At 51.6% G+C, this 26,730-nt stretch overlaps 2 protein-coding genes across 2 annotated transcripts in view; one reads left to right on the top strand and one right to left on the bottom strand.

Annotated features, from left to right (window-relative positions):
- The first annotated feature begins 1,145 nt into the window (after nt 1–1,145).
- Nucleotides 1,146–12,490, top strand: Ptges (prostaglandin E synthase). Its single transcript, NM_021583.3, is given in 3 exon segments — nt 1,146–1,314; nt 3,589–3,671; nt 11,489–12,490. Coding segments are annotated over 3 exon segments (462 nt in total). The 5' UTR covers nt 1,146–1,185; the 3' UTR covers nt 11,739–12,490.
- A 9,358-nt stretch (nt 12,491–21,848) lies between these two features.
- The window catches only part of Prrx2 (paired related homeobox 2), a 35,954-nt gene continuing 31,072 nt past the window's right edge, over nt 21,849–26,730 (bottom strand). The window contains exons 2-4 of the mRNA NM_001415156.1: nt 24,575–24,762; nt 23,515–23,693; nt 21,849–22,311 (exon numbers count right to left, since the gene is read on the bottom strand). Coding sequence (NP_001402085.1) covers nt 22,176–22,311; nt 23,515–23,693; nt 24,575–24,762 — 503 coding nt within the window. The 3' untranslated portion in view covers nt 21,849–22,175. The remainder of the gene's footprint in view (nt 22,312–23,514; nt 23,694–24,574; nt 24,763–26,730) is intronic.

Genomic DNA, 26,730 nt, shown 5'->3' with positions numbered 1-26,730 from the left:
AGGATGTGGTGGTACACACTCTTAATCCCAGCACTTGAGGGGAAGGCAGGGGGGTTTCTGGATTCAGCTTGGTCTCCAGAGCAAGTTTCAGGACAGCCAGAGCTATTCAGAGAAACCCTTTCTCAAAAACAACAAACAAACAAACAAACAAAAAACCCAAGGAATTTGGGGTTAGGGGTGGTAGCACATGCCTTTAATTCCAGCACTCAGGAGACAGATGCAGGTAACTTTCTGTGAGATATCTCTCTCTCTCTCTTTCTCTCTCTCTCTCTCTCTCTCTCTCTCTCTCTCTCTCTCTCTCTCTTAAAAAAAAAGTAAGGTGCTTGGACCAGTGAGACCTGAATCCTATCCCTGTGACTCACATGGCAAAACAAAACCAGCTCTAGCAAGTTGTTCTCTGACTTTCATACAGGTACTATAGCGTACAATACATAAATAAATAAATTAATGTGGTTTTAAAGGAAACTAAAAAGATAAGCCAGGCAATTGAGAAAGTCATGTGACAGCAGCTACTGGCTTCCACACAAAGGTGCATACATGTGATTATCCCCACCCATATACAAATGTACACATTCAAATGAATAACACACACACACATACACACACACACACACACACACACACACACACACGCACGCGCGCATGCACGCACGCACGAACGCACAAATTGGTAATTGGGGTCTGTGTCCTGCTAGAGGATGGCAGAAGGATGGGTCTCCTCACCTTCCAACTTGCACAGACAACCCGCTTCCATGGCTGTGTTTCTAGCATCACTGAGGCAGCATATTAGCATAAATGGCCTGGTTCTCACGCCCTCTACCTGCCCTGCTCTTTCGGAAGGTGGGCATGGGTCAGTGATATTGCAGACTGGGGTCGGCGACCTGATGATGTTAAGTGAGAAAACAGACTATGTAGTCTGAGTCTTTGCAAAAGAACAAGGGTCCTGAGCCAAGGACGGCATGGGACACCTCCATTCCTCTGCTTCCCCCGGCACTCGAAGCAGAAGTCTCTGGTTTCCTTCTTGACTTGAGCAGGGGGCCTGCGGCGGTGATCAGGGTGGGCGGGGAGTAGGCGGGGGCGACCGCCTACTCAGGGCTTGCCCCGCCTCCTCCTTTCCATAAACCGCCTTGTGGGACAGTCTCACTCTCAGTCCCGGTGTCCCGGAGTCCAGGCTGGCTAGCTGAGATGACTTCCCTGGGTTTGGTGATGGAGAACAGCCAGGTGCTCCCCGCCTTTCTGCTCTGCAGCACACTGCTGGTCATCAAGATGTACGCGGTGGCTGTCATCACAGGCCAAGTCAGGCTGCGGAAGAAGGTGCGTGCGCTGGTAGGAGTGGGGAGGGAGGAGAAGGAGATCAGCACTCTCCTGGCTTTTCCATGCAAGAAAGTCTGGGGACTGAAAAACGTGACAGAGATGTTATCTCAGCGTACAGTGGGAGCAGTTTCAAGGCTGCTGCCACCGCAGCCCTTCTGGAAGCTGGCTTGGCCTTCAGCTCCTGAACCTTTTTGGTATGAGAGCACTCCGGGTGGCGGGGTGGAGGAGTGGGGGGGTTTCCCTCGCGAGTGGAGCACAAGAACTCTGACAGCGAGAGGTCTCCGGACATGGCAGTTTCCCCGGCAGGCAAGGAGATTTCATATCTGGGTGGGAACCGGCAAAGCAGGAGCCTAAGAAGGCTTTCCGTGGAAATTCCCACTCCCCATGGACGCCGCATACACTCGTGGCACTCTCTAGCCTCGAAGGACTATAGGTGACATTCTCTGGTCCCAGTCCCGAACCTACACAGAGCTGGTGGGAGTGGCCAGGACTCCCGGACCCCTTCCAGGGGTCCATTGGAAGTTGCTAGAAAACAGAACCACCTAAGGCATCTGTTCTTTACGTGCACTTTTCCCTAAACCAACATTTGTCCAGCCCAAAGGCGAGGGTCATGGAGGACGGGGTGGGAGCAGGTTGGGCCTCTTGCCTTCCAGCCAGGTTCAGCCCTGGGGCAGGTACTGACAGGAATAACTGCAGAGCTGCCACATATTGTCTCTGGCTCTTCTGTTTTGGTTAGTCCTGGGACAACAGATGCCAGGGAGAGATAACTACATTCTGTTCTTGTCCCCTCTGTAGGGCCCCCAAGGTTGAGCACTAAGTTACCACCAGGAAAGGCAGTGAGAGTTGGTTCACCTTGGTTGAGAAGCTTGGGCTTAGGAAATGCCTGCCTACTGTGGGCTCCTTCCATCCCCTTGGAAGTTAACTTTCTGACTCCAGAGCCTGACTTCCTCCTGGGCTCCTCTCCCATGACCAATGATGCAGGGGTGGAGGGATGTCTCCTCTGCTTTGGGCCCTGGGGCCCTTCTGTGGCTGCCAAGAGGGACCAGGGTTACCCTCTCTGTAGAGAGGATGGGAGCCCATTCCGGATCCTCTCCCCAACAGCCTGGAGGCGTAGGCAGTTGAGAGAAAGCTCGGTGTCCCTCTCAGCGAACCTGGAGACTGGAATGTCGAACACACCACCCATGCTGGTCCTTAAGACTGGTTCCTACTGGAATCTGCTGTGCATAGCAGCCGCCGCAGGCCCTTCCTGGAAGTGCATGCTGAGTGACCCTTGGTGACTAGAGGTGGCAGCCTGACACCTGATTACAGGAACTCCATTGGTGGCAAAGCTGGGTCCTCAGAGTTGGGGGCTTCGGAGCCAGGAGGGAGGAATTCAGGGTGGGAGATCCTGGCCTCTCTGTGCCGTTTTACATTTTTCTCAGGCAGGGCTGGAGCAGGCTCATCTACTAGCTGGGGCTCCCGGGACAGTCCCAAGTGAAGCTCTGTGGGCTTCTTTCTCCTCACAGTTAGACAGGTTGATTCAGATATCACCGGAGTTGATGGGGGACCTTTGCCGGATAGCTGCAAGTCAGTCGTGAACAGAGACCCTCAAAGACGGGTATGACCTCAGGCCTCTGCTCTCTTTTCCATAGAGAGATACTAGGCCCTCCTTTGGCTGCCCCTGCTTTCCCAGTGATGCCCAGGTGCTCCATGTCGTCCTGAGTCTGTAGACAAGGCTGTTGGAGAGCAGAGAGCTTCAGAGCCTGGTGGGCAGTGAGGGGCCTAGCTTTTGACCAGGCTCCTGAGTGCCCTAAGGGTTCCTACCTAGCTGTTTGTTTTCATCTTTCCAAATGGGGTCTCACTACGTGGGCCAGGCTGCCCTCGAACTCACAGAGATCCACTTACTTCTGCCTCTAGAGGGCTGGGATTAAAGGCAAGAGCCACTCTGCCCTACTATTTATCTTGTTTTAATTTACTTTTTGAGGTTCTGGTAATCGAACCTAGGGAGGGACTTTCTCATGCTAGGCAAACACAGAACCTGTGTCCCTCCTGTGTATATTCTAGACTAACTAGTCACACTGAGCTCCAGGCGGATGGTCTCTCATAACCTCTGAGCCCAAGACATGGGCAAGAGGCACCCTTGAGCTTCCTTACCATGAGCTTCCGTTCTGTGGCACAGAGAAGAGGTTTGGGGGGAGCAGGGTGAACAGTTGATAGACCCTGTGGCTGTCCCCTAAGCCCTGTCCTGAGGCGGGAACCTCCTCAGGGTGGTGATCCTCAGCTACTGTGTTTCAGGCTTTTGCCAACCCCGAGGACGCGTTGAAACGTGGAGGTCTCCAGTACTGCAGGAGTGACCCAGATGTGGAGCGCTGCCTCAGGTGAGTACCTATCAGTGTCTAGGACTTGGCCACAAACCCAGCTGGCACCTGTCCTTGCAGAGTTTCGCAACCAGGGACATGAGAGTCCTCTGAGTGTCTAAGGGTGTCTTTGGGCCTGATTTCTCCTCTCAGACTACTACAGTTTACTCATTATGTTTGTCTTGGAGCAAGCAAGTTCTCAGGATCTGGAATTACAAAGTTCAAGGTTGGTGATGCGTGTCTGAAAGCCCAACGTTTGGGAAGTGGAAGGAGGACTCTCGATCCGGGTTCTAGGCCAACTACAGAATGAAACCATTTTTTAAAAAAGATGTATTTATTTATTTTATGTACTGAGTACACTGTAGCTGTCTTCACACACACCAGCAGAGGGCATCAGATCCCATTACAGATGGTTGTGAGCCACCGTGTGGGTGCTGGGAATTGAACTCAGGACCTCTGGAAGAGCAGTCAGTGTTCTTAACCACTGAGCCACCTCTCCAGCACCCTGCAGAGTGAGACCAAGCAAACAAACAGAAAAAGAAATACAAGTGAGATGCTGTGGCTTGCACCTGGGATCCCAGAATTTGGGAGGTTCAGGCAGAAAGATCAGGAATTAAGACCAACCTCTGCTACAAGTAGAGAACCAACTTCCACAGGTGGGTCTCCAACTTGTGTGCGCGCACACACACACACACACACACACATATCTTCTTTCTCTATCTCTCTATTTCTAAATGTAATAATAATAATTAATAGTAGTTGCTATTATTATTTTGGTCTTTTAAGACAGGTTTCTATGTGTAACAGGCTTGGTTCTCCTGGAACTCACTTTGTAGGCTAGACTGGCCTCTGCCTTCCAAGTGATGGGTTTAAAGGCATGCACCGACATTCCCAAATATTTGTTTGTTTTTGGTTTTTGTATTTTGGTTTTGTTTTGTTTTGTTTTAGAGACAGGGTTTCTCTGCGTAGCCCTGGCTGTCCTTGAGCTCACGTAGACCAGGCTGACCTCGAACTCAGAGATCTGCCTGCTTCTCCCTCCTGAGCACTGAGAGTGTCTAGATGTAAAAATCATTTTTAAAGTTAGTCTTAAGCCTAGGTATTGTGACACACACCCATGACGGCAACGTTTTGGAGGCTGAGGCGGGAGAATTGCCCTGAGTTCCAGGCTGGCATAAGTTAGAGGTTAAAGCGCAGCCTCATAAAGCAAAGCTGTGTAAACTTCCCCTAGAGACTAAATGCCGATTTTTAGCAGCTGGCTCAGTATTGGGGTTTGGGAACATTTCTTTGCTGTAATCTTGTTGGTAATCCAGAGTGAAGAGGGGCTACTGGGGTGATGTAGGCAAGGATGATGGGCAGCTGGACCCGGTGAGATGCGAAACAGACCAGCACACACAGCTCCCAGCATAACCCCTGCCTCACAGGCAGACATGGGTGGAATGCTGTTGCTTCCCTAACAGAATTCCCCTCTGAAAACAAACTCCCGGAGGCTTTCCTTATGTTTTCTTAGCCATTGACAGCAATGTACACACTTGTGGTTTTCAAAAAAAAAAAAATGACAGCAACGTGTCATAGGAAGTGAAACTCCAGGCTTTCCAGCAGAGAGATTGGCTAATCTGTACGTGTTCCATCTGGCGCTGTCCATGCGTCGTTTAGTGAGCACCTACTATGCGGCAGACACTGGTACTAGGCACTGGCTGGTTTCATGAATAAACGGCCTTGCCCAATCATGACCTTACTTGATTGTCTGGGCAATTCTGAGCCACTGAGAAAAGGAATCCAGACAGTGATCCCAGCCAATCAACAACGTGTGTGTGTGTGTGTGTGTGTGTGTGTGTGTGTGTGTGTGTGTGTGTATGACACATGTGCCTGTTGGACCCCTTGGAACTGTGGTTACAGATGGCTGTAAGCCTCCATATGGGTCCAGGAATTGATCTCAGTGATCTTCCTCAAGAGGAATAAGTGCTCTTAATCCCCAAGCCATCTCTCTAGCCAGAATTTTATTTCATATCCTCTCTAGGACTGCAGCTTAGATGGCTGACATTAGTCTAGCATTTTCTGAACGTTCCCTACCCCAAGGATGCTGTAGAGCTGTAGAGATCCACTTGGTGAAGCTTCTTCTTCTTCTTCTTTTTTCTATTTTTCGGAGCTGGGGACCGAACCCAGGGCCTTGTGCTTGCTAGGCAAGCTCTCTACCACTGAGCTAAATCCGCAACCCCTCAGTGAAGCTTCTTTTAGGACTTACTAGGTACTTGGGCTGGGGGACTGGGCACCTGGGTAGCTCAGGAACCCTGCTGACTCCACACACATCACAGGAAGTTGCGGGTTGGAGATGAAGTTCTGGTTGGTAGAGCGTGTGTATAAAATAGAGTTGGAGGCTAGCCTGGGCTATATGAGACCCTATCTTCTGAAAGGAAGGAAGGGAGGAAGGAAGGCAGTGGTAGCAATTTTTTTAATCCCACTACTTGGGAAGCAGAGGCAGGAGGATCTCTCTGAATTTGGGTCCAGCCTTATCTACACAGTGAGTCCCAAACCAACCAGAACTGTGCAGCGAGGCCCCGACTCTAAGAAGAAAGTGTATTAGCCGAAGCGCAGAACTGAGAATCACGCCTGCTCCCCACCACTGGGCACTGGATGGAGAGGAGGTGGGGTGGGGACAGTTAAACAATTAGAACCAGGGCAGGGCCCGTGGCCCACCCTGCTGTGAGCACAGGAAGCACAAAGGCTGGATTTTGGATTATAAATGTGCTTGGCAGAGTAGCATGCTGGAAGACAAACCAGCCTGGCTCTGGGGGCAATCGGGGGCCAGGTTTAGAGAATGGAACCGGAGTGGCAGGACAGGGTACAGTGGCTAAGAGCACTCGTTGCTTTTGTTGAGGACTCAGGTTCGATTCCCAGCACCCACATGGTGCCCTTTTCTGACCTCCTCAGGCACTAGGTACACATGTGGTACACATACGTACACGCAGCAGAATACTCACACAGGTAATAAAATAGAATAATTTAATTCTGTTGTTTTTTTGTTTTTCGAGACAGGGCTTTTCTGTGTAGCCCTAGCTGCCTTCCAGTTCACAGAGATCTGCCTGTCTTTGCCTCCCTTGTGCTAGAATCGAAGGTGCAAGCTGGCTTAAAATTGTTTTAAGATTAAAAAGACGGATGGAGCAGAGACCGCCTGGAGTGGTCCTCCCTCGCTGCACCTGGAATTCTGGCCTGAGGGAATATCAGCAGCAGGAGTTCAAAGCCAGCCTTAGCCGCACAGTGTGGCAGCAAAGGCTTGCACGGACCACTCCATGAGGCAGCTGTGGGGAACGACGAGGCCTTGTGTGGATGTGTAAGGAGCAGTGAAGTCCTGAGTGTGTATCGTTGACATATGAACAGCCATGCCAAAGACTAAAAGCTTCAGATCCACGGGGGCGGCAAAGCCTTCCCCAGGTCCCAAAGTGGCAGGCTGGGTAAAAACTAGAAACTGAAGCCTGACCTGCTTCCAGTTGGAGACCTGCTCTCCTACAAAGACCTCCTGAACCCACCACCCCCTGTTCTGTACACAATAAACTCCTGAAGGAGAGCACGGCCCACCAACCCCAGCTTTCCTGTAAGCAGGTCTGTTCTGTCAGTCATTCTTTCTCTCTCCCAGTCAGAGCAAGTCCCAGCCTTCCAGGACGTGTACCTGCCACCTTTTCCTCCCAGGACTTGTCTGCATTTACAGATGGGGATGTTTTCTCCTGCAGCTGTGTGGAAATTCTAACACAGGGCTGTTTCCCCAGGGGGAACACCTGACCCTGTTCCTCCTGTTTCTCACTGTTGGGGCTTTTAGTCTGAGGAAAGCAGTTTGCCAGGAAATTGGGCCGCCTCTGCTCCTCAAAGGACAGTATGTCTGTCTATTTATCAGCAATGGACACAGGCTCAGAGAGGAACAGACACCTGCCCGTGGCCTCAGGGCTCCTGTTGACAGTCAGAGCTGGTGGCCCCTGGTGGAACCCCCATTTCTCACTAGGGTGGGTGAGGGCCTGTGGCAGGTTATCAGCTGGAGGAGAAGGAGCAAACTATGGAGGAGCAACCACTGGTCTAGCAATATCTGGAATTGCTGATTTGGAAGTAGCCATGATGGGAGGGGGCAGTGACAGGGCCTTGCATTCTACTTTTCTATATTCTTTGGGTACCAACACACACAGCACCCCAGCATTGAGGAGAGTGATGTTATCTGTAGGAATGAAAGTGGCTTGCCAAGGTCTGACCCTGGAGCTGTAACCCGGTCTTGCAGGAGGGCTAAACCTCAGCACCCCACGCCTCAACCGCACCCCATTGCCTCAGCCCTACCCTTTGCCAAGTCCCTTCCTGAACCTCCCCTTTTGGCACCAAGCCCCACCCTCCTTGAACCCTGAGCTCACGTTCACGTGCGTGCGGCTCGAGGCGAGCTGGCAGAGACATGTTGCTGAGCACTGTAACCAGCTGCTGCCATCGCCCTGGCCTGGGGTCGCTAGAGGGCTCTCCCCTGTGCTGACACTTGCTGCTGCAGTCAAGCAGCCCTGTTCCCAATGCCTGCTGAGGGTGAGGGGCAGGCCTGATGCCACGGGGCTGGGGTGGGGGATGGAGGTGAGGGACTGCGCAAGTCTCCTCTGGTGGGAACTGGCTTTGGGCGACTTTTTCCTCACTCCAAATAGTGGTTATTGGCGAGACACACGGCTCCGTTTCTCTGTACGTGACTCCCTCCATGCCTTTGTTTGGATCCTGTGGCAGGTGAACTTTTTGTTTTTTCAACATCCTGGTTTCCCCATTCCTCCCTGCTCCCTGCACCACTGTGGCTTTGTGGGGGCTCCGTTGTGGTTTTAGACAGAGAGGGAGGGAGGTGCTAGGGCAGAGCTCTACCCATTCCCAGCCACCTCTCCCTCAGGCTCACCCCTCTGCTGCCTGGAGAGGAACCAGGGAAGTGTGTTTTCTCTGCGAGGTCCTTGTCCCCAACGGGGGCCTGCTGTACAGACTAGGGGACCCCCTCCTCCTACCCGCATCCCAAACTTCCCGACCCAATCTATGGTCTACGGATTTTCTGCTCACATTTGTTCTCAATTGGTTTCTGAGTTAGAGTCTCACGTAGCCCAGGCTAACCACAGAGCTGCTGTGTAGTCAAGGCTGGCTTTGAACCTCTAAGCCTTCCAAGGGCCTAGAGTACAGGTGTGAGCTAGCACACCTGGCTCCGGACTCTCACTTTTAACCCCCCTTGGTAGAGGTGTGCTTGAACATCCGTGTGAGCCCAGGGGCCAGCCTGGGCTGCTGTTTCTCTTGTGCTGTTCCACTGTGTTCCGAGACAGGACTTCCTAACTTGGAGCTAGGCTAGGCTGGCCAGCCTATGCATCTAAGGGAGCTTCCTGTCTCATTTCCTGTGATCTGGGATTACAGGTAGACCCAAGAGCACATGGGTTTAAACTCATTTCTTCACTGGACACTTTACAGAGGGTAGCGTCTCTCCAGCCCTCAGACCCCTTAGATTAAGGAGGAGATTGTCTGGCAACTGAGCCCCTCCCCCTCACCGTGCTTTCCCCAAAACTTTCACATGATCGTCTACTCATAGCTCCCTGTGGCGGGCAGAGCTCATCTGAGACAGGTTAGTTTTCTGGGACGGGTTTTCAAGAGTGTTCCCAGACTGGCTTGTGTGGGGAGTCATAACGGCCTCAGCTCTTAGGTCTCCCGCCTTTCCCTGTGGTCAGATCCCTAGAGTCCATCCAGACCCGTCACCCTGTGTCATGGGCCACTGTGGTATACCCCACAACAGCTGAGCACTGCCCTAACCAGGTTTGCCCTGTGTCTGTGTCACAAGGTCATGATCCAGGGGGAAAGGAGAAGGAAGAGTCACATGGACGTGTCTCAGGAAGATGGAGGCTGAATGCAATACCTGGGAAAGTTCCAGGCCCTGCCGGAAGTGTGGGAGTGTGTGTGTGTGTGTGTGTGTGTGTGTGTGTGTGTGTGTGTGTGTGTATGTCTGTGTCTGTGTCTGTGTCTGTGTCTGTCTGTCTGTCTGTCTGTCTGTGTGCCTGTGTCTGTGTGAGTGTGGTGTGTTTGTGTATGCATGTGTCAGTGTGTCTTGATGTGTGTGTCTGTGGTGTGGTTTTTGTCTGTATATATGTGTGTGGTGTGTATGTATGGTGTGTCTGTGTATGTATGTATGTGTCAGTGTTTCTGTAGTGTGTGTGTGTGTGTGTGTGTGTGTGTGTGTTTGTGTTGTGTGAGAGACTGAGAGGGAGGCATGGTGTGTAGAGATCAGACTCCTGAAGGCAAGGTCTCTCACTGAATGGGGAGCAATACCCCATCTCCATCCTCTTTCCTGCTAGGGTTATAAGTGCTTGTAGTTACAACCTGCATTTGTCTTGTTTTAAAATATGATTAGTGGAGATTTGAACTCTGGTCCTCACGATTGTGCAGTAATCCCTTTACCCACTGAGCCTTTTTTATTTCATTTTTTTAAAGAAAGAAAGTCTTCTATATAGCCCAGGCCTGCCTCGACTTACTATGCAGCAGAGTATGACTCAAGATTTAGTTACATTCTTATTTTATGTGTTTGCTTGCATGTTTGAACGTGTGTACTGCGTGTGTGCCTGGTACCTTCAGAGACCAGAGGAGGGCGTCAGATCCCTTGGAACTGGAATTACAGATGGTTGTGACTCACCATAGGGGTGCTGGGTTCTGAACCTGGGTCCTCCATGAGAGCAACAAATGCTCCTCATTATCAAGCTTCTCTCCAGGCCCTGACTTTGAACTCTTGCTTGTAGTCATTTTCCAGCACACCCTGTCAAGTAGAGCTCGGGAGGAGCACATCCCCACCTGAGGATTTCGTATGCCCTTGGATGAATTTCATTTTCCTCACGTGTTGCCTGGTACCTCACCCCCACCCACTTCCCTCTTGTGTGCTTTACTGGGGCAAACAGGTCAACTTTGAATTCTGTGCTGTTCCTACCACAGGACCTTTGCACGTGCTGGGTACATCCCAAGAAGATCCTTCCCCTTCCTGGCTGGTTTAGCATCATTTAGTCTGGGACACATCTCCACCCCCTGACTACTGCCCCAGTCCCCCTGCAGCATTGGGGTGCTGGGTGCTCCAGGCCCCTACTTGGTTCTGCCTACTTCTTCGCACTCAGTAAGAAGTTGGTGGCTCCTTGCTAAGATTCATTTTTCCAAAAGGAAACAAGCAGAGGCCACTGAAATGGGTCACCACAAGAGGGCTGGGGCCAGGTTGGGTTTGGCCAGCGCTGCTGGTTGGATGCACTGCAGCTGGAACTGGCTGCTTACTGAACTGGGGCCGGTCCTGGGAAAGGTCATGGCTCAGTCACTGGGTTCATGTTTATCTTATCGTTCATCGGTGGCTCTGGGCATTCGCTTCTCCCGATGAGGGTGGTTTGACTGCCTGTTTCACCCTAGAGAGAGGTGACAGTCCAAAGGGGAACCTGGAAACTGAATGGTGGCTGTTGGGGCTCTCTCCGTGGGCTGTTTTTTTATGGTAGGGTTGTACATAGGCCTCCTGCCGCGCCTGTTCCCAAAAGAGTCAGACACCATGCGAGAAGGAAGGGAAGGTTCGCCAGAGTCCTGTGCTTGGCTGGGTTGATAAGTGGAAGAATCCTACAGTTATCTCTGCAAAGATGTTGCTTGGTCAGCTTTAGGGGTGGAAAGAGACGGAGACCAGCAGGAGACACGGCTCAAAACCTGCCTTCAGAGAGTGTCTGTCACTCGCCTCTGACCCCAGTTCTCTGAGTCCGCCTTTTTCTGCCTGGTGTCTAAGGGACAGAAGGGACTGTGGGGGGGTATGGGAAAAACTAGGCCCAGCACTAAGCCTGCTGTCACCCTCTGCTCCCCAGAGCCCACCGCAACGACATGGAGACGATCTACCCCTTCCTCTTCCTTGGTTTCGTCTACTCATTCCTGGGACCCAACCCTCTCATCGCCTGGATACATTTCCTCGTGGTCCTCACAGGCCGTGTGGTACACACCGTGGCCTACCTGGGCAAAATGAACCCACGCATTCGCTCCGGGGCCTATGTTCTGGCCCAGTTCGCCTGTTTCTCCATGGCCCTACAGATCCTCTGGGAAGTGGCCCACCATCTGTGACCAGCAGCTGAAGCCTCCTCAGATACCACAATGGGGGACGGAGCCATGAAGGCTGAACCAGAGGACTTGGTGCCCCTTCTAGAACAGGGATGGGCTCAGGTCCAGGGTTCCTGGCTAAGCTAGGTGTGTGGATCTCTGAGCCTAATGTGCAAATGTGTGTCTTAGCCTTTTGGGACCCTGGGTGATGTGTCCGATTAGAACCGCTTACAGATTGACAGAACATCCTTCACCTCACAAATGCCTTAAACTTCCTCTTACCCATAAAGCAAAGGACAGAAGATTGTCCAACAGAGCCATCATGCCATATAGGGCTAAGGATGAGGGCTTCTCAGACCTACCTGTAATTCTGGCACAGCCAGAGGAGAGACACGTGACTGGTGTGTGTCTCAGGGCGTCCTCACAAGAGGCCCAGCAGTGGCCGGCTCCCAGTGGAAGTAGGGTGCCAAGTTTTCAGAGGAGGGCAGGTCAGAGCTTCCCTGTCCCCTGTTGATACCTCTCTGTCCTGCCTTAGCTAGCACAGGCTCAGGGTGAAGCAAATGTTCCCAGCTCAGCCTGCTCCTGCGCGGCCTTGGCTCCTCCAAAGACTGAAAGTCAAGGATGGGCTTTGACCAACCGCTAAAAACCGCACCTGTGAGGTTTGAAGATGCCAAACATCTACTCCTGTGAAAAATCTCACCTATGTGTGTGCAGTGTCCCTCCAGAGTCCTCCTGAGACCGGTTCAGGCTTAGCCATTAAACAGCAGAGTGTGACCTGTGAACGTTCCGTGTCTAAGCCTCGTGCTGTCCCAGATGGCCCAGTGCCTACTGGGAATTTTCAGGTTCTGTTCAGGTGCCTATGTTTTACTTTTGTGAGGCAAGGTCTCACTTAGCCCAGGTTTGGCCTCAAACTTACTGTGCAGCCAGGACAACCTTGAGCTAACAGCCTACCTGTACCTCCTAAGTGCTGGGATTACAGGCCTGCAACACCACGTGTCAAGCCAGCGCAGACGCAGGCGACGTCTGGGTAGAAATCACTCCACCAGGCTGCTCCAGGGAAGTCCTTCTTCAGCAAGGAGCTCCCTGACAAGATGGTGTTTGCCTTGGGATCCAGAGATGTCTAAATCCTGCCTGCCAAGTGGGGACTCTTCCTGTAGCTGTGCCAACCTAGTAGCATGCTGGTTTTCTGCTCTACAGATGGAGACAGAAGTGACCACCTGAAGGGGTAGGGTCTGCTCCAGAACCTGGGACATTCGGGCTTCCCACCCAAGGCTGCTGCCTAGTTATACTACCTCTCCTCCTAGCGGGACAAGCCCTGTGCCCCAGACCTGCTCTAATGGGGTTGGGAGAGAGATTGTTACTGGAAAGCTAGCCTCCGTTTCAGCCTCAAACAGCTACAGTGTTCTAGAGGGAACAGCACTGCCCTCTGGTGGTGAGATGAAGCCTTTGCTCAGCTGAGAAAACAACTGTAGATAGGTACCAGCTGTCCCGAACACTAGGCTGGATGTGACCTTCGTCTGTCACTGCTCCTCCCCCCCACCGCCTCAATTAATACTTAAAAATAATTTAAAGGAGGCATTTCTGCATTTTAGATATGATCAGGTGCATTTGGGCAAAAGACTTCTGCATTTTAATTTTATGTAGATGGGTGTTTTGTATGAATTTATGTCTGTATTATATGTGTACCTGGTGCCCATGGAGGCCAGAAGAGGATGTTGGATCTGAAGTTACAGTTGTGAGCCATCGTGTGGGTGCTGGGAATTGACCCAGGATCCTTTGAAGAGCAGCCAGTGCTCTTAACCACTGAGCCACCTCTCCAGATCCATTTTAGTGTTTTAGATGAGGGATTCAAGGGTCCAAGAAGACTTGTCCTGAATTCCTGGGCTAGGACAGGAGAGAAGTCTGCAAGGTGGGGTCCAGGAGAGATAGGGGCTGGAGGAGTTCGTGCAGGGCAGATAAATATTTAATTCAGTGTTTTCCTCTCTATGCAAGGCAGATAAATATTTATTTCAGTGTTTTCCTCTCAAGAAGGTAGGATTGTTAGGGCTAGGTGTTCTAGTAAGAACCTGCTAGTTGCCTGCTTCAGAAGACGCCTCACTCACGATGTCTGTGTGCTGCGAGGCCTGTGAGATGGAGGCCAAGGGCCCCTCGGAGGGTCTACTCATGTGTCTGTTCTTGCCCATCCCCTAGCACTGCAGTGGGAAAGGCAGCAAACAAGGGACTGACAGCCTCACGTGGGGTAAGAAGTCTCGGTCCTCTGATCCCTGCTGGGCTGTCCAATGGGGAGGGAATCCCGCTGATGCAGCCCAGGAAGTGTAAAGAGATTCAAGTGTACACGCCTTTAATCTAGCACACGGGAGGCGACAGAAAGGTGGATGTCTGAGTTGGAAGCCAGCCTGGTCTACGCAGTGAGCCCTTGTCTCAAAAACAAAGAAGTCAGCACCGGTGTGCTATGGTATGAAGTGCATTGGATGGGGTGGGAAACTGGGGTAAGAGGACCATTAAGGTGGTCAGGGGTACCCTTGCTATGTTCAAAGTGGGCGAGAGGTGGGGACGGTGGCTTCAGCTGGGTGTCACGGGGCAGCTGGCAGGAACAGAGGCAGGACCCAGTGACCTGTTCTGGCCTAGCCCTCATGGTAGGGAATTCAGGGAGTGATCTCCTGGCTGCAAATCTGGGCTCGAGGCAGTGGCTCCAGCCTACAGCACAGGGCACAGCAGTGTCCGGGGAGGCAGCTTGGCTGGTCCCTCCTGCCGATCCTGCCAGAAGCTGCCACACAGCACCCGCAGCCCTCAAGCGCTGGTTCCACACCAGCATCCCTTGCTTCCTTTTTTTCTTGCCTGGTCTGAAGCCATCTGTGGTGGTTTGACTAGGAATGGCCCCCAACAGACTCATGGGTTTGAATGCTTAGCCTGTAGAGGCCCCCAATAGACTCATGGGTTTGAATGCTTAGCCTGTAGACAGTGCACCGTTAAGAGGTGTGGCCTGGTTGGAGGAAGTGTGTCACTGTGGAAGTGGGCTTTGGGGTCTCATATGCCTGGCAGGGCAGTTTCCTGCAGCCTTCGGAACGAGATGCAGAACTCTCAGCTCCGTCTCCACGTCTGCCTTCATGCCGCCGTGCTTCCTGCCATGACAACAATGGACTGAACCTCTGAACCTGTAGGCCAGCCCCAGTTAAATGCTGTCCTAATAAGAGTTGTTGTGGTTATGGTGTCTGCTCACAGCAATAATCCTACCCCAACCCTAGGATCAGACACTGGTGTGGCTGGGCTCATGGGGCCCCAGGGTGGAGTGGATTGAGCAACAGCCTGAAGTCCTAGAGTCCCAGACATAGGAGCTGGGCGAGGATGGGCCTCCAAGAACCTGGGAAGCCACAGCTGTCCCTACTTAGTGCCCAGTGTCTTGGGGACATGTCCCAACCTCTGAGTGAGTTGGTGTCCGTACGAACCCAAGGGCCAGTAGTCAGGCTGTCTGTCTGCATGTAGGGGGTGTGTGTGTGTGTGTGTGTGTGTGTGTGTGTGTGTGTGTGTGTGTGCGCACATGTGGGTACATGCATAATATCATGGTAGATATGTGGAGGTCAGAGAACGCTGGAGAGACGGGTCAGTTCTGTCCTTCCATCTCATGAGCTGAGAGACTGAACCGAGATCCTTAGGCATGGGAGCGAGTGCCTTTACCTGCTGAGTTATCTTCCTGGCCAGTATAATCTGTGGACCGCACTCTGGCAAAGCAATCACAGCCATCCTGAGAGCTGAGATGGCAGACACGGGCCAATGGCATTAAGTTGAGAATTGCCTAACCATTCCTGGACCCGGACATTTATTCAGTCAAGTTGTTGGGTAATTAATTTCCCAGGATGCATGGCCTGTGCTTAGCCAGGCATAGTCACGTATCAATCCCTACTGGAATTACAGGCCACCACACCAGCTCACATGTAGTCCATCTTGTAGCCCAGGGTAGCCTGAAACTCACCATGTTGCATAGGCAGGCCTGGAACTCGATATAGGCCAGGCTGCCTCAAATTCAAAGCAATGCTCCTGCTTCAGCCTCTCTAGTGCTGGATCTCACTGGGCTCACAGCCATTATTTTTAGTTTCATACCTGTAATCCCAGGGCTCAGAGGAGACAGGAGGATTAGAGGTTTCAATGTTAACTCCAGTTATGTAGATTTTGAGGGGTCTGTGAACTACTTAAGACTGTCTCGAAAATCAAACAGCCAGACATGGTGGCACATACCTTTAATCCCAGCACTCAGGAGGCAGCAATATAACAGACATATGCTGTGTGACACAGTGGCATAGGGTTGGGGTCCGATGTCACAGTGGCATAGGCTTGGGGTCCGATCTACTCTCCTTAAAGCGCAGGCTCCCTTTGGCAGGCTTTCTTTTCTCCCAGGAGACAGCTGCGTGCAGGGCATGCAGTGCTGGTGGGATGTGGGATGCGCCTGCACCAGCTACAGGTCTGACCTACTTCACTTTGCAAGTCTGAATGAGGAAATTAGGGAGTCTGTGGGTTATGTGGGTTATTTTTGTCAACTTGACTAAAAGTGAGGGCCATCTGAGAAGATGGAATCTCAGTAGGAAAAAATTGCCTGCAGGCAGGCTGCGGTTCTTGTCTGCAATTTTCTTGACTTCTGATGGGCATGGGGGGGGTCGTCTAGCCCACTGCAGGTGGGCAGGTTGTCCTGGGCCATATGTTAAAGCAGGCTGAGCCGGCCACGGGGAGCCAGCCAACGGTGTCTGCATCAGCTCCTGCCTCCAGGTTCCTGCCTTCAGTTCCTGCCCCAACTTCCCGTCCCGGTAGACTGTAGGCTGGGAGATGAGGCAAACCCTTTTCTCCCCATCACCATGTTTATCACAGAGGAGAAAGCAAAACAGGGCAGTTTCTCTTCCTGTTCACCAGACAGAAACTTAGAGTTCAGAATCGTTCTGTCTTCTATTTTTGTTCAATATGTTGGCAGTCTAGAACTTGACTGTTCGTTTGTTTGGACACACTAGTTTATTAAGAATTTAAAAATTCGAATGTGTTTGGATCATATTCAATCTCCTACTACGTCACCTAACTCTTCCCAGACGCACCTCCACCTTCCCACTCTTTTCTTCTTTCCCCTTCCTCTTCCCCCTTTCCTCTTCCCCCTTTCTTCTTCCTCCTTCTCTTCCTCCTCCTCTCCCTCCTCCTCCTCTCCCTCCTCCTCTTCCTTCTCCTCTCCCTCCTCCTTTTCCTCCTCCTCCTTCTCTTCTACCCCCTCTTCCTCCTCCTCTTCTACCTCCTCTTCCTCCTTCTCTTCTGCTTCTTCCTCCTCCTCCTCCTCTTCTTCCTCTTCATAAAAATGTCCACCACCTCCAAACCAGATGTGGTGAGCAGCACTCTCTGAACAGGGAGGGCTCATTTCCTTGCCCACTCACAGTATCTAGCCAGCCTCCCTTTGAGACAGGAACGCTCTATAGTCTGGTTGACTTGAAATTCATTATGTAGACCAGAGATCTGCCTGCCTCTGTCTTTCAAGTGCTGGAATTAAAGGCTCCCCTGCCTGGTGGGAGGGAATATTTTTTGAGGCTTATTTTATTTTATTTTACTTATGCACGCTCACCTGCATATGTGTCTGTGTGCCATGTGTGTGCACGGCCCACAGAGGCCAGAAGAGAACAACAGAATGAGCTCTCTCTCCTTGTGGCCCTGGACAAGAGTCACAGATAGGAGCTGCCATGTGGGTGCTGGGAACTGAATCCAGGTCCTCAGGAAGAAAAGGCAGTGTTAAATATACACCTGGCCGGGAGTGTTGACGCATCCCCTTTTAACTGGGGAAGCAGAGGCAGGTGGATCTCTGAGTTGAGGCCAGACTGGTCTACAGAACAAGTTCCCAGACAGCCAGAGCTACACAGAGAAACCCTGTCTCAAAATCACTCTCCTCTCTCTCTCTCTCTCTCTCTCTCTCTCTCTCTCTCTCTCTCTCTCTCTCTCTCTCTCTGCATGCACAGTGTTTGAGAGCAGTGGCTCCCCTGGAGCTGGAGTTGGGTACTGGAACTGAACGGGGACCTGTGTAAGAGCCACACACACTCTTAACTGCCACACTGTCTCTGCATCCCCACGGAGGGAGGATTTTGACTTCCTCAGTGTCTACCTCTCACCCTGTGCTCCGCCACAGTAACAGCTGCTGGATGTGCAGCTCAATTGGTAGAGAGCTTGTCTAGCCAGCATGCACAAAGCCCTAGGATCACTTAGGCCAGGTATGATGGGGCATGAAGTGCCCTACCCAAGGCCCTGAGCAAAACTGAGCAACACGCTGTGGTCTTTTACTAGTCTCTCTCTCTCTGGTCTTTTACTAGTCTCTCTCTCTCTCTCTCTCTCTCTCTCTCTCTCTCTCTCTCTCTCCCCCTTCTCCTCTTCTTTCTTCTTCTAGAATCTTTCTCTCTCTCACTCTGCTTCTCTCTCACACTCTGCTTCTCTGTCTCTCTGTTCGTCCCTCCCTCCTTCCCTCCCTCCTTTGTCTACTATAAGAAATAAAAGCAGACACAATGTCCTCTTTCCTTGGTAAAATAGGCAAAGCCAGGGAAGAATGGAGTCCAAGTCCTCCTGGGCTGGGCTGGGGCCTCAGGTACCTTGACTTTATAGAAAGACGATAGCCCGGGACGGGTGCCCAGGAAGCTGCCCACACAGATCTGCAGCCAGGCACAGCGGGGACAGCAGTGTTTAAATAGTTTCGGCTTTGCAGAGAGGGCGGCAGGCCCCTCCCTCAGCTTCCCAAAGCAGCATGTGCAAACTATTAAGTCAGTTTATTTTTTCTAGAGTGCCAGAGTGGAAGTGACATTGACGTCCTCCTGGTCATCTGTGGGAACAGGGCCTCCAGCATTTTCCAAAGCTGGCATATCTGGGGCCCTCCTTGCGGGCCCCCACTAAGTGGGACCCCATGTCTAGGGCAGACGAGCCAACCTTCAGGGATTTTTTTTTTTTTTTTGTGGTATTTTGTCTCTGGGGACTACAAAGTAGAAAGTTGGCAGGCTTGGGAGTAGGGTGTGGCGGAGAGATGGCTCAGCAGTTAAAGTCGTTTGCTGCTCTTGCAGAGAACTCAGGTTCCCAGCCCCCGCATCAAGTAGCACGCATCTGCCTAGAGCTCCAGTTTCAGGGGGGAATGACGCCCTCTTCTGGCCTCCACAGACACCTGCAGCTCCACCGTGCACACACAGACAAGCAGGCAACATACAATGCATATAAATAAAAATAGATTTGGAAAAAAAATGAAATAGAAAGATGGAGGGTCCACTACCGTGTCTACTTTTAGGTGATGTAGGGTGATGTGTGCGCTGGGCAAGCAATCTACCAACAGAGCTACACCCCAACCTTCCAATACCTTCTGAAGAGACACTGACGCCAGGGGATGAGGAGGTGCCTCAGTGGTCGAGTGCGTGCTGCTCTTTCAGAGGATGTGAGTTTGGTTCCCTGCACAGAATCAGGCAGCTCACTGCATATAACTCCAATGCCTTGGGGTCGCCCTCTTCTGGCCTCTTTGGGCACTACACTCACATGTGGCCACACGTGTATACAGAGAGAGAGAGAGAGAGAGAGAGAGAGAGAGAGAGAGAGAGAGAGAGAGAACCACTCCTCCATTGCTGGTGGGATTGCAAACTGGTACAGCCACTCTGGAGATCAATCTGGTGGTTCCTCAGAAAATTGGAAATGGTTCTAACTAAAGACCTAGCTATACCACTTTTGGACATATATCCAAAAGATGTCCCAGTGTACCACAAGGACACGTGCTCCTTGTTCATTGCAGCCTTATTTGTGATAGCCAGAAGCTGGAAACAACCTAGATCTCCCTCAACTGAAGAATGGATACAGAGAATGTGGTTCGGGCTGGAGAGATGGCTCAGCGGTTAAGAGCACTGACTTCTCTTCCAGAGGTCCTGAGTTCAATTCCCAGCAACCACATGGTGGCTCACAACCATCTGTAATGGGATCCGATGCCCTCTTCTGTGTGTCTGAAGACAGCTACAGTGTACTTATATATAAATGAATAAATCTTAAAAAAAAAAACAAAAACAGAATGTGGTTCATTTAAAGAGCTATTAAAAACGAGGATATTATGAATTTTGTAGGCAAATGGATGGAACTAGAAAATGTCATCCTGAGTGAGGTGACTCAGGCCCAAAAGGACATGCATGGTATGTACTCACTGATAAACGGATATTAGCCAAAAAGTACAGAATACAACCTACGGACCGTAAGAAGTGTAACAAGCAGAAAGGCCCACGTGAGGAGACTTCAGTCCCACTTAGAAGGGGGAAGAAAATAATCACAGGAGGCAGAGGGAGGGAGGGGCCTGGGTAGAAGAGGGAAGGAGGAGGGTAAAGGGGAAACAGGATCAGGTATGGGGGGTGCAATAGGAGAGAAGCCCAGAGGGTTAAGACAATGAATGGAAAAAAGCAGCCTAGGGAGGGGAGGTGGGAAGACTCTCTAGAAAGTACCAGAGACCAGGGAGGTAAGAGACACTCAGGACTCAATGGGGGTGACCTTAGCCAAAAATGCCTAAACTGGGGAGAGGCGACTCGAAGAGCCCACCTCAAGTAGATAGATAAGGCCTCAAGTGGAGGAACAGTGTTACTAACCCAGAATTGTTCCTTTCTAAAAGAACTTCAGGGACAAAAATGGAGAAGAGACTGAAGGAAAGGCAGTCCAATGACTGGCCCAACCTGGGATCCATCCTATGAGGGGGCACCACGGCCTGATACTACTACTGAGGCCATGTTTTGCCAGACTGGAGCCTGGCATGGCTTTTCTCTGAGAAGCACTAACAGCAGCTGACTGAGACAGAGGCAGATACTTACACCCAACCATTGGACTGAAGTCGGGGTCCCCTATGATTGAATTAGGGGGAGAATTGAAGAAGCTGAAGGGGAAAGTGACCCCATAGGAAAATCAACAGTTTCAACTAACACAGACCCCAGGGAGCTTCCAGAGACTAGCCATCACCCAGGAGCATACAGGGGCTGGTCCAAGGCCCGGTGCATATGTAGCAGAGGACTGCCTGGCCTTGCCTCAGTGGGAGAAGATGGGCTTGATCCTCCAGAGACTTGAGGCCCCAGGAAAGGGGGAGGCCTGGATGGGGAGCACCCTCTTGGAGGCAAGGGGGAGGAGAAATGGGATGAGGAACTGTGGGAGGGGGGACAGGGAGGGCATCAATGACTAGAATGTAAATAAAATAATTTTAAAAGACTATGTATCTCTTTGCATTTGCCAAATGAATACAGGTACCCACAGAAGGGTGAAGAGGGCATTGGGCCTCCTGGAGGTCATGGAAGTTTGTGAGCGGCTCACCATGTGTGCTGGTATTTGAACTCAGCTTCTCTGGAAGAACAGCAAGTGCTCCTAACTACAGAGCCATCCTTCCAGCCATGTGGTGTTTAGTTTAAATTATCAACCTGATATAATATGGAATCATCTAGAAGGAAAAGTCTCATGAGGGGTTGTCCGGATCAAGTCGGCTATGGCAGACTGTGGCAAACCGTCTTGATTACATTAAATGATGTGAGAAGACCCACCATTGTGGGCGGCACCATTCCCTACGCTTGGAGAGGGGCAGGGTTCAGTCTCTCTGCTCTTAACTACAGAAATAACCAGCTGCTTTAAGATCTTGGCACCTTGACTTCTTCACAGTGCTGGCTGTCTCCTGGTGTTATAAGCTAATATAAATCCTTTCTCCCCTTAGTTGCTTTTTGCCAGCGTATTTTGTCCCCGCAACTGAAAAGAAATTAGGGTACCTCCCACGGACGCCACACTTCCACATGCTCAGCAGCAACAATATAATCCCTGAGCCCCTCTCCACCTTCTAGGAATGGTCATCCCTCCTCTACATCCCCATGGAGTGAAAGAGATGTGCCCTGGCCACCATCCAGCAACACTCCTCTAGGTGTCCCAGTGGGGCTCAGAATGGTTCTGCCTCCTGCCCCTCCTCCCATCTGAGGACCACACTTAAAGCTCTGTACAGGTGTGCAGGCAGTGAGCCCCACTGAGGCTGCCACATGAGCCAGCCCAGGCCAGGTGTTGCCCTTAGATGTCTACCTAGCAAGACAGCTATAATTCAGGCCACCCAGGTCCTGGCACCCTCTGGGAGCACCCGTCTTGCCCTTCTGAAGTCTCGTGGAGCTTAAGAAAAATGTTTTTATTCCTTAAAGAGAAAAGCTTTTTGGTTTTAATACATAAGTAAGTGAGTTCCTTGGCGGACTCCAGCTCCGCCTTCTGGCCAGGCCACCCCAGGGGCCTTAGGCCACAATCTCAGCCACCATAGCAGTGACCTGTTTAACTGTTGCTTCCAGTACCCAACAGGCCTCTGGGACTCAGAGAGCTGCGATGGAGAAAAAGGCACAGGAGAGGCTGCCCAGTTTGTCTGAGGACAGGGACGGACAAGGCTACTTCCTTTACTGCGGTCTGCCATTGGGCCAGGAAGGAGGCTGGGCCCAGTGCACATTGTCAGTTCACTGTGGGCACCTGGCTGTGGTGTAAGCTGAACTCTTTGGCCTTGAGGCGAAGGCTAGCGATGCTGTTGGCCATATTGACTCCAGGAGTTGCAGGACTTGAACCTCCGGGGCTGTAGGGAGGCACCGAGCTGTGGAGACAGGAAACACAGGACTCCATTGGTGAATCTGGCTAGTCCTACTTCCCCTGATGAGCTCAGGGTAGCCCTGACCAGGGTTTCAGGGTTGAGGGAGGAGACAAGCATCCAGAGATAGCCTCCCCAGCCCACACCACTATAATCCCAACACCTCGGGTGCTGAGGCAGGAGGACGGCCTAAGCTACACTGTAAGATGTTCACCTTTTATTTATTGGCATTCCTCTGTGGATTGTGACCCTCCTGAGAGTGGGACATGTGCCCTGTCCCCTAGTACTGCTCTGTGCCCAAACGCTTCTGGGTGAGGATAGGTCAGGGAAGGAAGTTGGAGACCTAGGGGCCTTACAGTACCTGCTCCCAGAGTCTCATGGGAGGACATGGAAGTCCTGGAGCTGTAAGACATGGTGGCCCAACTAGCATTCCCTCCTTCCCTCCTGGCCATCTTGGAGGAAGCCAGGAAATCTTTTTAAAGATTTATCTTATGTTTTATTTATGCGTATGATTGTCTGCCTACATGTATGTCAGTATACCACCACGTGAGTGCCTGGTCCTTATGGAGAGTGTCAGATCCTCTGGACAATTTTGAACAGCTATGTGGTTTCTGGGAATGGAACATGGATCCTCTGCAAGAGCAGTCAGTGCTCTTAACTGCTGAGCCATCTCTCCAGCCCAAGGAAGGAACTTTTTATTCTATCTATCTATCTATCTATCTATCCATCCACCCACCCATCTATCACCTGTCTGTCTGTCTGTCTGTCTCAACAATGCCACTCTTCATGGCTCTGAACCTTGCCAGGGCGCAGGACAGAAAGACTTGTCCTCAGGACTCCCAGACTTTGTTTCCCGTATGTAGGATGAACAGAGAGCTGGGTCCAGCTTGAAACTCTTCCTGCAGCCTTCTAGTTATCTCAGTGTGGAGCTCACTCCATGGCAGGCCTGGCTTCCCCCCATCTCTACATGTGTGTGCCTACAGACAAGCATATCAATGCTTATATGGACACACACACACTTATGATCCCATGCATATGTGAGCGCTCACATGCAGGCTCCTAACCCCCCCCCACACACACACACTGTCATGTACACACACACACACCCACACACCATCCAGCTCTCTTCAGTTCCCCAGAGAGGTGGCCTTAACGATCCCATGGGTGACTAGCTGCACCTGTTAATAGAAAGGAGGCCCCCACTCTCACCTGTAGGGGGACGATGCTGGCCAGGATAGATAATCTGGGCTCAGTGTGGTAGGTCGGGGGGCCACAGGCTGCTCAATGGCTGCCTCCTGGCCGTAAGACTTGAGCAGCGAGGCAGAGCGGGTAGCCAGCATGGCACGTTCGTTCCGGCGAAACTTGGCACGGCGGTTCTGGAACCAGACCTGGGAGGAAGAACGTGGCAAGCAGGGTTTGGAAGACTTTGAGGGGACCTACATCCTTGTAGATCTGGGTACACGCTTGTGGTACCCCAGACCTGAGCTGGTGGCTTCATTTTCTGACCCTCTCTTGACTCTTTAGAATGGGGATGACCAACACTGCCTGCGTTACGTCCTGGGAAGTGCGATATGCGAGGAAAACAAACAAACAAACAAACAAACAAACAACCTAATGGACAGGTGAGCCCTCCAGTCCTGTGGTTACAAGGGGAGGGGGCACCCAGGGCAGGGCTCTCCCAAAAGCTTTCCACGCAGCCCTGCTCTAAGGTGCTAGCTGTGTGTGTTTGTGGTGTGTACATGCACACGTATTCATGTGCATCTTTATTTTGCACCCCAATTGTCTTTTTCTTTCTATTTACTTGTTTGCTTTGCTTTGTTTGTTTATTGAGGAAGAGCCTCACTGAGCCTGGAGACTGCCCGTTCTAGACTGGCTGCCAAGGATCTCCCAGGATCCTCTTGTCTGCACTTCCCCAGCACTGTGGGTGCACAGTGCCTCCCTCTGCCTCTTACATGGGTGCTGGGGATCTGAACTTAGGTCCTCCCTCTGTGGCAAGCACTTACCACTGGGCCGTCTTCCCACCCCTCTTCTACACTTTTGCCTAAGTGTTAGCTCCCTGAATCATAGCATTGCCTGCGTGTAGACGCAGACGCATCTACTCATTTCAGGGTTAGACCCTAGCTTCGTCAGGTTTCCATCTGAACTTCCTTCTCTTGGCTCCAGGTGCTCTGAGCTAACCATCTCCACTGGCAAGGGCCTGTCCCTGGGTCAACGGTGGCCACCAGTCTAGATGTGGGATCCCCGGGGAGTCTGGATGGACCCCACTTACTTGGACACGTGCCTCACTGAGGTTGACACGGCGGGCTAGCTCTTCACGCACAAAGGCGTCAGGGTAGTGTGTGCGCTCAAATACACGCTCCAGCGCCTGCAGCTGGCTGCTGTTGAATGTGGTTCGATTCCGACGCTGCTTCTTCTTCCGTTTGGTGGCACTGCCATGGCCGGGGCTGGGACAGTCACCTGAGGAAAGATGGAGAGTCAGTAACGTGGCTACTCTGTGAATACAAGGTGCCCTGTGCCACATGGGATCCCTGTGGCCCTGTCTAGGGACATCAGCTGTCGGCTACTCTTATACTGGCTTTCTTGAGTCTCTTTCTGCAGGACCTACGCATTGGAACATGTCCTCTTAGCTCTCCTGCTATCTTTGGCCTATGTCTATCCATCTTCTCACCCACCTGCTCATCTGTCCACCCATCCAAGTATCCATCCACCATATATCATCCATCCATCCATCTATCCATCCACCTACCTTTCCATATATCCATCAATTCATCAATCCACCCAGCCACCCATCCATATATCCACCCATCTGTCCACCCACCCATTCACCCACACATCCACCCATCCATCCACCCACCCACCCATCAATCCATCCATCCATCCAACCACCTAACTGTCCATATATCCATCAATTCATCAATCATCCACCCACCCATCCACATATCCACCCATCTGTCCACCCACCCATCCATCCATCCACCCACCCAACCACCCACCCGACCATCCATCCATCCATTCATCCATCCACCCACCCGTCTGTCCATCCATCCATCCATCCGTCTGTCTGTCCATCCACCCATCCACTCACCCATCCGCCCACCCATCCGCCCATCCATCTGTCCAGCTATCTCTCTGTCCATCTGTCTGTCCATCTGTCCATCCATCCATCTGTCCATCCATCCATCCATCTGTCCATCCATCCATCTGTCCATCCATCCATCTGTCCATCCATATATCCATTCATCTGTCCGTCCATCCATCCACCTGTCCGTCCGTCCATCCATCCATCTGTCCATCCATCCATCCATCCATCTGTCCATCCATCCGTCCATCCGTCCGTCCGTCCATCCATCCATCTGTCCATCCATCCATCTGTCCATCCATCTGTCCATCCATCCGTCCATCCATCCATCCGTCCGTCCATCCATCTGTCCATCCATCCATCTGTCCATCCATATGTCCATCCATCTGTCCATCCATCCATCCATCCATCTGTCCACCCATCCATCCATCTGTCCATCCAGCCAGCCAGCCATCCATCCATTAATCCACTATTCATTCATTTGAGTCAGTGTCTTCCTTTCTCTGAACTAGAGCTAGACAGACTTTGTGGCCCCCAAATCCCTAGGATCTGCCCGTCTCTACCCAGACCCGTGCTACAGTTACAGGTACCTGGCTTTTCACATGGTTGGTGTGGGTCTGAACTCAGGTGCTTGCACAGCAGGGACTGTACCCACTGAGCCAATTCCCCGCTTCTAAAGTGTGTGCTTTAATAGCCGAGACACATCACTGCCATGGTGCCATGTCCAGGAGACACGGGAAAGTATGAAACAGAGCAAAGGCCCCAGCTTCCCCTGTCCCATGCCCCGTGGTCCCTTGCAGTCCCCTGTCTGCAGGGACAGACTGCAAGCATGCAGTCATGCCCCGTGCGATGTGGCTCTGCGTGGTCTGGTCTGTTTTACTTATTAACATTCTGGAGCCTTCCATCTCCGGTCTGCACACTTAACTCTGCCTTCCCTCCTGACCCTCCCTCTATCTGCAAAAACCAGTTTTCAAATTCATTTTTGCTCTAGCCCCCCAGTGTTGTTTTTTCAAGTATAATATAATGTGCGTAGTATTTTCTCTCTCATCTAAGGGCGTCGTTTGTGCTATCCATGTTTCTCCCCGTGTAACAAGCCTTCCAGGGCTCATTTATTTGTTGGCGAACGGGACCTACCACTCAGTCCCTACACAACTGTGCTGCAGACTGTTAAAGGGCCCTCCTGGTAGACACTTGGTGTGTTTTGAGTCTTTGGAAGCTAAAAGAATATCCGATAAATTGGCCCATTGTAAACAGGAGCTTCCGGTTTTTTGCTGAGCACGTTTGCTGGGATTCCTAGAGCTGGGAGTTCTGGCCAATGAGTGTGAGATGTGGCCCCTCCACTGCTG

Source organism: Rattus norvegicus, chromosome 3 (assembly GCF_036323735.1).
Source record: "Rattus norvegicus strain BN/NHsdMcwi chromosome 3, GRCr8, whole genome shotgun sequence".
Lineage (NCBI taxonomy): Eukaryota > Metazoa > Chordata > Mammalia > Rodentia > Muridae > Rattus > Rattus norvegicus.
Note: the sequence above shows the minus strand (reverse complement) of the source record. Positions and strands in the feature narration are given on the sequence as shown.